We start from the raw sequence: 13,908 nt of genomic DNA, 5'->3' as shown, positions 1-13,908 counted from the left end.
GAAGTTTCCTGCCTCTTGTCTTACCTACCCATTTCATAACTTTATATTTGTAAGATCCCCTATCATTCTTCTGGATTCCAGTGCATATAGTCCCAGGTGACTCAATCTTTCCTCGTAAGCGAAACCCCTCATCTTCAGAATCAATTTGGTGAAACTCCTCTGCACTGCCTCCAAAGCCGGTATATCTTTCCTCAAGTAAGGAGACTAGAACTGCACGCAGCACTCCAGATGCAGTCTCACCAGTACCTGGTAGAGTTACAGCCTAACCTCCCTGCTCTTAAATTGAATCCCTCTAGCAATGAAGGCTAACTTTCTATCTGTCTTTTAATAAACGATTGCACCTGCAAAGCAACCTTTTGCAATTTAAGCAGTAACACTTCTAAGTCCCTCTGCACAACTGCAGGCTCTTCCAAAGTGGATGATTTCACCTTTACCAATGCTGTACTCTATCTGCTAGTCTCTTGCCTACTCACTTTATCTATCTATAGCTCTCTGCAGGCTCTCCACATCCTCTACCCAATCTGTTTTTAGTTATTTATTTATAGATGCAGTGTAGAATAGCCCTTCCTGGTCATTTGAGTTGTGCTGCTGCCAACCCTCTGATTTAACCCTAGCCTAATCACAGGACATTTTACAATAATCAGTTAACCTATTGACTGGTATAATTTTGGACTGTGGTAGGAAGCCAAACCACCCAGAGGAAACCCACATATTTCAAGGCGAGTACATAAAAATTCCTTACAGAGAATTCCGGGATTGATGCCCTGAGCCATAAATGCATTGCACTAACGGCTATGCTACCGTTCCAATCAGTTTAAAGTCATCAGCAAACTTGGGTACATTACACTCATTAATGTACATACATCATGGACATTTGTGGGGCCAGCAAGGTGACCTCTGTAACACGCCATTCACCTCTGATTGCAAACCAGAGAAGCACCCATTTATCCTTAACTAAAGCAGGTTACAATGAACTATAAAGAGATCTTAAACATTTAGGTAATTGGGGTGAGGGATGGCAATGGATTTAAGACCATAAGGTCATAAGACATAGGAGCAGAATTAAGTCACTCAGCCTATCAAATCTGCTCTGCCATTCCATCATGACTGATTTATTATCCCTCTTAACCCCATTCTCCTGCCCTCTTCTTGTAACCTTTGACACCCTGACTAATCAAGAACCTATCAACATAAGTTTTAAATATACGTAATGACTTGGCCTCCACAGCCATCGCTGGTAGTGCACTCCACAGATTCACCACACTCTGGCTAAAAAACTTCCTCCTCATCTCTGTTCTAAAGGGACGTCTTTCTATTCTGATGCTGTGCCCTCTGGTTCTAGATTCACCTACTATAGGAAATAATCCTCTCCACATCCACTCTATATAGGCCTTTCAACATTTCTATAGGTTTCAGTGAGATCCCCCCCTCATTCTTCTAAACTCCAGCAAGTACAGTCCAAAGCTATCAAGCGCTCCTCACATGTTAACCTTTTCATTCCTGGAATCATTCTTGTGAATCTCCTCTGTATCCTCTCTAATGTCAGCACATCTTTTAATAGATAAGGGGCCCAACTGCTCACAATACTCCAAGACTAATGCTTTAAATCCACAGCATGACATCCTTGCTGTTATACTCTAGCACTCTAGAAATGAATGCTAACATTGCATTTGCCTTCTTTTGACTCAACCTGCAAGTTATCCTTTAGGGAATCCTTCATAAGGAATCCCAAGTCCCTTTGCACCTCTGACTTCTGTATTTCATAGATAAGTGAGAGGTGATGCATGTTGAACAGGGTAGGACTTGTATTGTGAATGGCAGGGCACTGGTAAGTCTTGTGGAACAGAGGGACCTGGATGTACATTCACAAAAGTGGCCTCAGAAGTACATAGGGTGGGGAAGAAAGCTTATAGCATGCTAGCTTTTTGTTAGGCCATTCAGTTTAGCAGTACAGCCTCAGAATAGAAGGACATCCATTTGGAACGGAGATGAGGAAGAATAGCTTTAGTCAGAGGGTGTTGAATCAGTAGAATTCATTGCCACAGGTGGCTGTAGAGGCCAGGACATTGTATGTATTTAAGACAGAGGTTAATAGGTTTTTGATGAGTCAAAGCATGAAAGGTTTCAGGGAGAAGGCAGGAAAATGGGGTTGAGAGGGATATGTATCACCCATGATAAAATGGCAGAGCAGACTCAATGTGCCAAATGACCTACTTCTGCTCCTTTGTCTTATGGTCTTAAGGATTAGGGACATTATGTTGCAGTTATTTAAGTCATTTGTCAGCCTACACTTGGAATATCATGTATAGTTTTGGCCACCTGTCATAGCAAAGACACTGTCATTCTGGAGTGATTTAAGAGGATGCTGCCTGGCTAGAGGGCTTGAGTTCTAGGGGAAGGTTGGCCATATTGGATCTTCATTCCAAGGGTATTTCTGGTAACTGCTATTTCATCAATCAGATTGTGCTGTCAGTTTTGTTCAAGAATTTCCTCAGAGGGAAGTCAGAATGTAACAACTCTAATATTTTAAACATATTGCAAAAAGTGAAATAAAGACAGAAATATATATATATAACTATATAACAATTACAACACGGAAACATGCCATCTCGGCCCTTCTAGTGCATACCGAACTCTTACTCTCACCTAGTTCCACTGACCTGCACTCAGCCCATAACCCTCCATTCCTTTCCTGTCCATATATCTATCCAATTTGACCTTAAAATTATGGTGATTGTAACCAAGTTCCCTCATTCCTGTTACTGTTCTAATAAATCTCCTCTACGGATGGCCGAATCCGTCCCTCAGTTAGTGTTTGACTAATTCTCCAGTGTCAATCCAATTCTCCTGTGTGTCACACCTTGAACTGGCCACCAGAGGGAGGCAGAGAGGGCAAGGCCAACCTCTTCCTGCTCACCTGCCTATTAGGTTAATTATCAGTTTGTTGTTATCACCTGTGCCTTGTTTGTAGCCCTCAGAAGTTCTTCTCCCCTTGTTCCTTTGCTCTGTCTTGGAATCATCTTTTGTAAGTGAAGTGTTGCCTTTGTTTGCAGGAGCCCCTAACTTCTGAACTTCTGAAAATGGTTTTTGTATTTTGACTTTGCCTCTACCTATACCTTGCCTGCTAAGGAATCCAGCTTGAGGTGTGACACAGTGTCTGACTAATTCTTTAGTGTCAGTCTAGCCAATGAAGTTCAGTAGAACTTTAATGTTTTTGTCCTCTGCAGATAGATCCAAGTATCCCAGTTGCTTTATCAATGGCTTTATCACTCCAATACTCTAGTATTTTTTATTTGCCTTTCCAACACAGTACTGTTCTTTTACATATTAAATTCTTTCTTCGTGACTCACTAATTTGTCTATGGATCCCTGAATTCCTGTTGCTTCTCACTCCACCCATTTTTGCAATAAACATTAATCTTCCCGCGCCCAAGTTCATTCTGTTATGCAGAGTCTCAGCCCAAAACATCGATTGTTTATTTATTTAGAGAGACAGCTGAAACAAGCCCTTCCAGCTCAATGAAATGCACCGCCCAGCAACCCACCTATCTAACACCAATCTAATCACAGAGCAGCTTACAATGACCAATTACCCTACTAACTGGTATGTCTTTGGCCTATGGTTTATTCCTCTTTGTAGATGTGGCCTGACCTGCTGAGTTCCTCCAGCATTTTGTATATCTGCTATCTCAAGATCAAATCATCCCTATCCATCAAAGAAGGAGCTATTGAACTCTTGATCTTGCAGTCTACCTCACTGTGGCTCTTGCACATTCTGTGAAACTGTCATACTCTATTCTGCATTCTGTGTTCCTTTTTACTCCCTCAGTATAATTATGTTTGGCATGACCTGTCTGGTGAGCAAGCAAGACGGAAATTTTAAGGAGGTCGCAGAGAGCGATGAATATATTCCAGTCCATCACAAAAGCTAGCCTCCCCTCCATTAACTCAGGATAGAAGCCAACATCATCAAGGACCCATTCCACCCCAGTTATTCTCTCTTCTTCTTGATCCCACCAGGCAGAAGATAGAAAATCCTTGACAGCATGACTACCAAGTTCAAGGACAGTTTCTGTCCCACTGTTACCCGACTCCCAAATGAACCTCTCATACACTGAAAGATGAGCTCCTGATCTCCCTGTCTAATTTGTTGTGGCCCCCACACTTGTTGTCTGCCTGTATTGCGCTGTCTCCATAACTATTCTGCTTTCTGTATCCCTTTTTACCACCTCAGTGTAACGATCCATGGAATGATCTAGCCAGGTCATTAACAAAAATGAAGCTCTTCGCTTCATCTCAATACAGTACATGTGACAATCATAATCCCACATAATACAGTCCTCACTTCATTAGGTGCAAAGAAGGCACACAATGGCTTTATTTCGTTAGGAATTTGAGGAGGCTTGGTATGTTACCAAAGACGCTCACAAATTTCTACAGAAGTACCGTGGAGAGCACTCCAGCGGGCCACATCACTGCTAGGCATGGGGTGGGGGCTACTTCTCAGGATTGAAATAAACCACGGAAATTTGCAAACTCAGTCAGATCTATCATGGGCAGTAACCTCTCCAGCATCCAGGACATCTTCAAGGAGCAATGCCCCAAAAGGAAGGCATCCATCACCAAGGACCCCTATCACCCAGGACATGCCCTCCTCCCACTGCCACCAGCAGGGAGGAGGCACAGGAGCCCGAAGACACACACCCAGCAACCCAGGAACAGCCTCTTCCTCTCACCATCAGACTCCTTTCTGTATGTGTGTGTGTGTATATATATATATATATAATGGTAAAGTTGAAGTTTTAAACACTTATAAAAGACATATTTTGGTTATTTTGAGAAGTATGGAATACTCAAATAGCTATTCTGAGAGAAATGGACTCTACTTGGTTAGTTTTTTGGGCTGTACAAAGTGTTTAGCAGTACTGTGCTCATAACTCAGTACTATTTCATTCAGACAAGGCTTAACTTTATCAAGGATCCTTGCGATACTAATGAGGTCTTTTGAATGCAATCCCTGGAGGAAGCCATTGCGGACTGCCATTTCTGGCTGGTGTTGTTTTAATGACTGATGTGCACACTCTATAATGTGCTGTTAATATGCACACTTCTGCCAATTAAACCAGTAAAGCAAAGCCAATTGATAGCTCAGCCAGTTGTTTCCTTGATGGAAAGTAAGGTGTCCAAGCAAGAATCAAAGGTTCAAAAGTTTGTTTGCTATCAAAGCATGTATCCATATACAACTCCAAAATTTGTCTTCTCCAGATAGCCACGAAACAAAGGAAGAACATGAAAGTCCTTCAGAGAGAAACACCAAATCCACCCCCCGTGCAAAAAAAAATGGCATTCCGATCATCAACCCCCCCCCCCCACAAAGAAACAGAACAGGAACATTGACCCCCAAAAAACAACCCCACCCCACACAAAAAAACTAACAGAACTCAACAGAATGTCAAGCCCCAAACACCCTTTTCTGGCACAACAAAACGGGAAAAGCACAGGCGATTACAAAACAGAATTTAAAAACTGTAAGATTGAAAAAGTAAGCTTGAATTCTTTTCACAGATGCTTTTCTTCATCTTCACTTAACGTCAGCTTTATTAAATTCAAATGGTAGGAATTTTCTCCAGAACATTATGCAGAATGGTCAACTATAAATATTGGTCTTAAATTGTGCCATCAATGTAAAGAGGGTGTGTGTGATACGATTTCTCCTGAAGACAATAACCATCTCCATTATTTGGTTGGTATTGAGGAAGACGTTATTTGCCTGGCACCAGGCCTTGAGCTCTTCCACCTCCTCTCTGTAGGCCTTCTCCTCATTGTTGGTGATGAGCCCCACCCTTGTTGTGCCATTGGCGAACTTGGCAATGTGATTACTCGAGTGTTTGGCCATGCAGTAATGTGTGTGCAGTGTACAGTAATGGGCTCAGGACAGTCCTGGGGGGGGGGCACCCATGTTGAGGACGATGGGAAGGGAGGAACGGTTGTGACTGTCTGAGGTCTGTTGGTTAGGGAATTCAACACCCAGTTGCACAGTGGTGTATTTAGACCAAGGAGCAGGAGATGGAGTTTGTCCACAGGAGTCTGTGGACACCAGTGTTGAATGCTGAACTGAAATCCAGAAACAGCATTCTGACAGAAGCGCCCTTGCTTTCTAGGTCTGTCAGGGCCAGGTGCTTGCAGATGCTACAGCATCTGTCGCAGAGTGCTTCTGCCGCTGGGCATTTTGGTGAGTCTCCAGTGTGGCAGGAGCGGTGTTTTTGATATGTGCCATTACCAGCTGTTCAACACACTTCATGACGATTGGTATCAGTGCCACTGGGTGGTAGGTGTTTGGTTCTGAAGGTGTAGAGTTCCTTGGTACAGGGATGATGGTGGCTGATTTGAAGCAAGTGAGTGTAGCAACTTGGATGAGTGAAGAGTTGAAGGTGTCTGGGAAAACATCAGTGAGCTGACGTGCACACCCCCTGGGTACTCGGCCTGTGATATTGTCTGCCCGGCCGCCTTACAAAGGTTGACTCACTCCAGAGTCCTTCTCACGTCTGCTGCTGTTACAGACAGTGGCTGACCACCTGTGAAAGGGGCAGCTTTTGTGGCGGGCGTTGTGTTGCATGCCTGAAACCATGCATGAAAGTTGTTTGGAGCATCAGGGAGGGATGTGTCACTGGTACAGTCAACACTGTTATTCCTTGCACTTGATGCCCTCCCACATATGCTGGGGGGCATTATTGGACGGGCAATCCTGAATTTTTTGAGTGTAGGTGGGTTCTTGCCCTCTTGATGCCTAAGATGAAGTTTCTCATGGCTGCTCTGAGAGCTGTTCGGTCTCCAGACTTGAAGGCAGATTTTAGTAGGGAGCGCATCTCTGCTTTCACCGAGGGCTTCTAATTGGGCTGTGACGTGGCTGTTCTTGATGTACCAATGTTGTCTATTTGCTAACACATATAGCCAGAGACAGATGAGGCATCTGTCAATTAGTCCATTCAAAACAGTCCTGAGGCATAGAGATTGCCTCATTAGATCATACAGTGATGGTCCTCTTTCTAGCACGATTCATTTGAATATTTAATATTATCCATAATTACATAACCCTAAAATGATCCCTCACTCTTGCCATCATATGTTGAGTATCTTAACCCCTAAATGGGGTAATATAGAGAGATATTTTTAGAGCAATGATCCTACTTAGCTGTGCATATGGATTGTTTTCTACACATACTGCTCTCCCTCTCCCTCTCCCTCTCCCTCTCCCTCTCCCTCTCCCTCTCCCTCTCCCTCTCCCTCTCCCTCTCCCTCTCCCTCTCCCTCTCCCTCTCCCTCTCCCTCTCCCTCTCCCTCTCCCTCTCCCTCTCCCTCTCCCTCTCCCTCTCCCTCTCCCTCTCCCTCTCCCTCTCCCTCTCCCTCTCCCTCTCCCTCTCCCTCTCCCTCTCCCTCTCCCTCTCCCTCTCCCTCTCCCTCTCCCTCTCCCTCTCCCTCTCCCTCTCCCTCTCCCTCTCCCTCCCCCCCCCCCCCATGTGAATACAGCAGTTAAAACCATCTCCTGCATGTGTGCTTTTATTTAATTGACATCTAGTTGTACTCAAATGGTATTTTGGTTTGCATTCTGTTATTAAATAATTTTTGAAGCTGCCACAAATTTGAAAGCAGCGTATCTCTTATGTAACTGGTTCACCTTTCAGCAGTACTATGGATCACTTTCCCAACCAAGTCCTTCTAACGTAGGATGGACAGTCTTGCAAGACCCTCCGAGCTCTGCACTCTACCACCCTCCCTATTCCTAACAATCATCCTTTTAAATTTGCCATTGTCTAGTTTCCCCTACCTACCTTACCTAACCTCAGAAATATGGGTGCTACTGTTGGGCAATCTTTGCCCTAGCTTAACAATTCAAGAATTCAATTGACTTGAATATCTTATATTGTATAATTCCTGTTTTGGTCAATATAGTGAATAATTTTTAAATAAGCAAGAAGAAATTGAAGACATATATTGAACGTAAGTTTCAACATAGTGACAAAGAGATAAAAGTGTACTTATCAAGATATATCTATATCTACAAACGTGACTTGCTTTTTTAACAATGTGTAAATATGTTTACGTTCAGGTGAAATTTACACCCTTCCAATAACCATGTGGTTACATAAAGCACATCCTCTGAATCCTCCAAAATGTTTTGTGAAGGGGCTACCAATTCATTACCAAAACCATGGGGACCTTCTGGATAATGTCAGCGTGAAGTCTTCAGGTTACCTGTGCAATTGGCAATATGTAAGCGAAACTCCATGTTATGGTATTGTTCTTTGCGTCAAGAAACTATTTGCGATAGAAGGAACAAATCTATGGAAATGAAATGCTCCAGTTCTTGCAAATTTAATCACAAACTGCAGCAGTGTTATTTTATACGTTTTCTCCAGCATTTTGTATGTGTTGTTCAAAATTTTCAGCATCTGCGGAATTCTGTGTATAAATGTAAAGTTTTAATTGGTTGTTTAGAAGAGAAGATGAAGTTTTTAATATAACATGTTTTACTGTAGTAAGTTTCTTGTAGGATACCTAACATTTTACTTGAATGTGAACATATTATTCTGTAATCACAATATGCCATAACTGGACGAGCAATAAAATATTAATGAAATCGATAGAAATTTAAACCTTCTTATGAAGTATATTTGCCCCTACCTCGTTCAGTCATTCCTCACCATTCAGTGAATGCTCTTGTACAGTTCAGTGGAAAATTTCCCTCTCAGTCACTGGTGGGGAGTTCAGCAATGCTGTTCTCTTTGGATACCTTGGTGTGTGCAGTGCAGCAAAGCCAGCAAATTCAGCATTTCTGTGTTTGTCCCAAACTTCTTTATTATTACTGCTGACATTTCAGCATACAATTGACAGCATTTCCCTATCCTTTTGAAATTTTTTGTATAACATCCATCCTTTTGTACATCCTTTTGTTGTAGGTTTGGTATTTCGCCTCTTCGAATGCTTATCTTTGAAAGTTGTTAACCTTGTGACAGATTATTTCAAATACGAGCCTATTTTACGACACAGTTTAAGTACTTAATGGAAATGATATAAAAGCTTCTCTGATAAAATACAGATTTCTCCAAGTTCTAATGAGCACAAAGTTGGAAATGCTGTTATAGATAGCATTACTTTGGAACTCTGTTACTTTAATTAGGAAGCAATTATGATAATATCAAAACACTGCATTTTAAATGGGAGAATTACATATACAAGTTTGAAATGATTTTAATAGTGAAGTGATAGGATGTGAAAAGAAAAAGTTCAGATCTAGATAGCAAACGTCCTTTTAACTATGATCAAAAACCTGCAGGTGGTGAAAATCTAAAATAGAAATAGAAAATATTGCAAACACTTAAGGGAAAGGCAGCATCTCCGGAAAGAGAAAGAGTTAACATTTCAGGTTGAAAATTCTTTGTCAGAACTGGGAAAGAGAGAACAACTTAATTTTAGATTGCAGACATTTTGGGGAAGGGGTGGACAAATGTCTTTGGTAGAGTAATAAGTAGTTCATTTAGATTTTCTTTTTTCTCTTTACTGAATAGTTTTGCTTTCTTTAGCCAAGATCTCATTTGGTGGGCCTTATTGAAGAAATAAAAGCATCATTCGTGAATTCTTTACGTAATTCACCAAAGAGTGCAGATTCACAAGGTACAGAGTCATTAAAAAATGCTGACAGTAAAATAATTTTATGTTGAGCGGTCTTAGAAAATGTAATTTCTCAGAACATATATCATGTTCCTTTGCGTCTGGATGAAATGCCATTTTGTTTAACTTTATTATCTTCCTTTTACTGGTTATGTACACTGTACATCAGGTCCCTGTTCAAAAACCTGTACAAAGTTCAAAACTCCATTCTGTTCTTGCATTTCTCTACCATCTTGAACTTCGGTGGAAGTTGTCTCAAAAATAACAGTATCATTAACCCTTTTAAAAGGAAGTAAGTCTTAACAGGCAAGAAGCACATTTGAATGGGAATAATAGGAATCCTTTACCACTCTGTATTGGGAATAGAGACAAAGCATAGTCTTTAGCTGTTGAATAAATACAGCATTAACATTTTATGAAGGTATTTTCACATTGCATGGCAAAATTTATTCCTCTGAGGGATGTGAGTCTCTGGAGCTCCATCAGTGAGTGCCTACTTAGATACTTGATGTACATGGCGATACTTGATAAAGACTAAAGGTTAACGTGCATGAATAGGAATATGGGTCTTGTGTCACATGTGCACATGCAAGCACCTCCCAGTCTCCTCTCAACTCATCTGCCACTCATTTTCAACTCATGGCCTGCAGCCTATTTAAACGCAGCTCGTTGTCTACTGCCTTTGTTCACCCATAGAACCAGCCAGACTCAATCAGTTGCTCCTAGCCTTCAGTTAATTTGTTGGCTTGTAGTGTTAATTATCTATTCTCTCTTATTTTGTAGCCTCTCTTGGCTTGTTATTTTGCAGTTTATCAGTAAAATATTGTTTACTACTAAATCATCTCTGCTGTTCTGCTTTTATGACAAGCTTCCTCTACATTTCCTGACAGAATAGGTGAAGCAATGATTGATCCACCAGAGTAAGCTCAACTAAATGAAGTAGTCCATTAACAAAACAAACAATCCCGAAACAACAAGAAACCATTGACCATCTGCTCTCCTCTCTCAACCAACGATACAACAACCCCAGTCAACCTCTTCCCTTGGAGCCCCGGGTTCCGGTGCCCGAACACTTCAGTGGATCCCCAACCTGATGCCCCAACTTCCTATTCCAGTACGTCTTACACTTTGAGCTCCAGCTACCTCTGTATTCTGTGGACTGAACCAAGAGTGCCTTCGTCATCTCCTCTTGACTTGGTGAGCTCTGACCTGGGCCACCACTAACTGGGAGAGTAACACCACCACTTGCAATAAATATGAGGAATTCACTGCTGAGATGCACCAGGATTTTGACCATCTGGAAGGTGGAAGGGGTTCAGTGAGTCGGATACTTAACCTGCATGAAGGTTCACACTCAGTGCTGGATTGCGCCGTGGAATTCAGGACCCTCGTGGCTGGAATGTAGAAGCTCCTGCTGGCCCAGCAGCATCACAGCCTCTTGGAGCAGCTGAACGATGAGCTGTCTACCTGGGCGATGCCCACCGACCTCGAAAGTCCAAGCAATCTGGCCTTCTGGATTGGCAAGCGTCTTATGGAATGAGCCTCAGCCAGAACCCCAGTTCAATTCCCAGAACCATTTAATGCTCCAGGCCCCTCATCTTCAAAGCCTCCAGAACCTACACAGGTAGGGAGAGCCCCCTTAAGCCCCCAAGAGCATGAGTGCCCGTGGAGAAACAAATTGTGCACTTACTGCAGATCCACCAATCACCCACCCATAAAGTGCCCACTGCGTCTGGGAAAAAGGCACCACCAGGTTGAGATGAGAGGCCTTCTACCCCCCCCCCCACCTCTTACTCAGGTAACTTAGCCTCACTCTTTCTCCCTCCTCCTCCACACCCCTACAGCTGTCGCACATAGGAGGCTCTGGTGGATTTCAGCACAGCAGGCAACTATCTGGACTGGACTCGGCATGCAGCTTGGACTCCCTACCAAACCTGTCTCTTATCCCTTCTGCATCCTGGCCTTTGAGGTCTGGGATGGTGAGAGTGTGCACACGGCCTGTGCACCTGAGCATTAATTCCTCCTGATCAACTCAGCCAACGCTCCCCTTATGTTGGTCTAACTCTGGCTCTTCACTCATGACCCTTACTTTGCCTGGTCATTCATTTCACTGCTGAGTTGGGGACCCACCTCCTGGACCACCTGTCTGAAACCCCAGCTGTCTTCACCCCATAAGTCTGTGGAGACAGAGGAAACACTCAACCTCACCAAACTTCCACAGGAGCAGCACAACAGCCATTGCCTTCAGTGAAAGGGAAGCCACCTCACAGACCACACCCTTCCTGGGCATCACCCCTGCCTGAACTCATCTGTTCTCCCTCTCTCCTCCTGATACTTGAGTCATGAATGACTATATCACTGAAGTGCTACAGCTTGGCTTCATTTGACCATCCTTGTGCCCAACCAAAACAGGATTCTCCTTTGTCAAAAAGAACGATGGGGGTCTCCGTCCCTGCATCGCCTACCCTGGACTCAGCAAAATCATCATTAAGAACAACTACTCTATCCCCTTGATGGATAGCGCGTTTGAAACACTCCACGGGGCCCAGATCTTCACCAGACTGGATCTACAGAGCGCATACCACCTGATCCACATCCGCAGGGCTATGAGTGGAAAATAGTGTTCATAGCACAAACTGACTAATTTAGGACTTTCTAACTGTCCCGTCCATTTTCCAAGCCTTCATAATCGAGACTACTGAGACTTGCTACACAGATATGTGTTCATCTACCTCAATGACTTCCTCATCTTTTCCAAGGACCCCCAACATCACATCTGTTACATCCATTCAGTCATTCAGTGTCTCCTTGAAAACCAACTGTACTTTAAGTTAGAGAAATGTTAGTACCACACCCCGGTCATTTCCTTTCTGAGTTGTGTCTTTGTTGTCTAAGGCATAACCATGGACCCAGAGGAAGAGCGTACCACTTGTGGTTTATTATTTTGCAGTTTAACAGTAAAATATTATTTACTGCTAAATCACCTCTGCTGTTCTGCTTTTGCAACAAGCTTCCTCTACATTTCTTGACACTTTAGGCTATAGTCAGATAATTGTGATTGAATTAAAGGGTGGAGTGGACTCTGATTCACGTGTATAAAGAAATTCACATTCCGATAAAGAAGGTGGATATAAGCATTTATAAAGGCAAACAATGACTACATGAAATAGGTTTATCTAGAGAAAAGGTCAGGATTTGTAAAATCTATTTATTGCGAAGAAAAGATTTATTACATTCTAGAATAAGGTGTTTCTTTTTAATGCTAAAGCTAAAAAATACTTTCCTATTTGCACCAAAAAATGTCAATAACAGCACTTCTTATCTTCTTGTGGAAAAGATTTGGAATGATATATATTAAAACATAAGGAAGTGTAAGCATGTAAAGAAGTACTGTATGTTGCCAACAAAGAGAACCAAAGGAAAATGTAACAATGTCTTGAATTGTCTTTCAGCACATCTTCCTCATGTTTCTCATGCTTCATCTCTTCAGGCAAGGTAAGGCCTTGAAAGGGGTGACATTGTTGTGTAACTCCTCTGTAAAATTGTCTGTTATCACAGTAGAAGATATAATATCAAGGAGTCACACTGCACTGAAACAGGCCTTTCAGTACATATCATCCTTGCCTGACTCTCTTAATCCCATTTGAAGTAACACCACACAAAATGTTGTTGGAATTCAGCAGGTCATTGAGCATCTATGCTAAGGAATAAAGAATCGCCATTTCTGGTCGAGATCTTTCATGAGTTCTTCCAGCATTTTGTGAGTGTTACCCTTGATTTCCAGCATCTGCTGAATCTATGTTTGTGATTTTTAATCTTATTTCCATACCTTGGCTTTTTCTGTCTAAATGCCTCTTAAGTGCTTCTATTTTTATTTATAAGCTACAACATTTAGTTACATACTATTCCAAAGTACGCTCAGAGTGAAGTGAAGTTTAAGAACTTCCAAAATTGTTAATTTGTCGCAAGGCTGCAGTTAACTGCAGATTTTTTGATAATCGCAGTGCAATAATAATGAGAATTTTTGCGTATTTGTTTAAATAGAGGCAGTCTAAGATTTTTTTTTGAGAACTGGGATGTTGGTTGGAATATTCACAGTTCTCTGCAGAATAGATGGAAGGACTGAGTAATACAAAATAAAGGTCAAGGCTGGCACTATTGGTAGGATGTTGAAGGCCAATGCAACATTTATTGATAGACAGCTTCCATTATAAATGTGAAAATGAAAATTCATGTGGG

The 13,908-nt window shown here is 42.2% G+C and overlaps 1 protein-coding gene across 8 annotated transcripts in view; it reads left to right on the top strand.

The window, feature by feature from the left end:
• Positions 1-13,908, top strand: part of si:dkey-181m9.8 (E3 ubiquitin-protein ligase RNF31) — a 153,646-nt gene that overhangs the window by 87,097 nt on the left and 52,641 nt on the right. For all 8 annotated transcript variants that reach the window (XM_063062059.1, XM_063062049.1, XM_063062105.1 and 5 more), the window contains 3 exons: positions 8,108-8,271; positions 9,582-9,672; positions 13,122-13,164. In XM_063062059.1, coding sequence (XP_062918129.1) covers positions 8,108-8,271; positions 9,582-9,672; positions 13,122-13,164 — 298 coding nt within the window. The remainder of the gene's footprint in view (positions 1-8,107; positions 8,272-9,581; positions 9,673-13,121; positions 13,165-13,908) is intronic.

Source organism: Mobula hypostoma, chromosome 1 (assembly GCF_963921235.1).
Source record: "Mobula hypostoma chromosome 1, sMobHyp1.1, whole genome shotgun sequence".
Taxonomy (NCBI): domain Eukaryota; kingdom Metazoa; phylum Chordata; class Chondrichthyes; order Myliobatiformes; family Myliobatidae; genus Mobula; species Mobula hypostoma.
The sequence above is the reverse complement of the archived record's forward strand: the minus strand, read 5'-3'. Positions and strand labels throughout refer to the sequence as shown.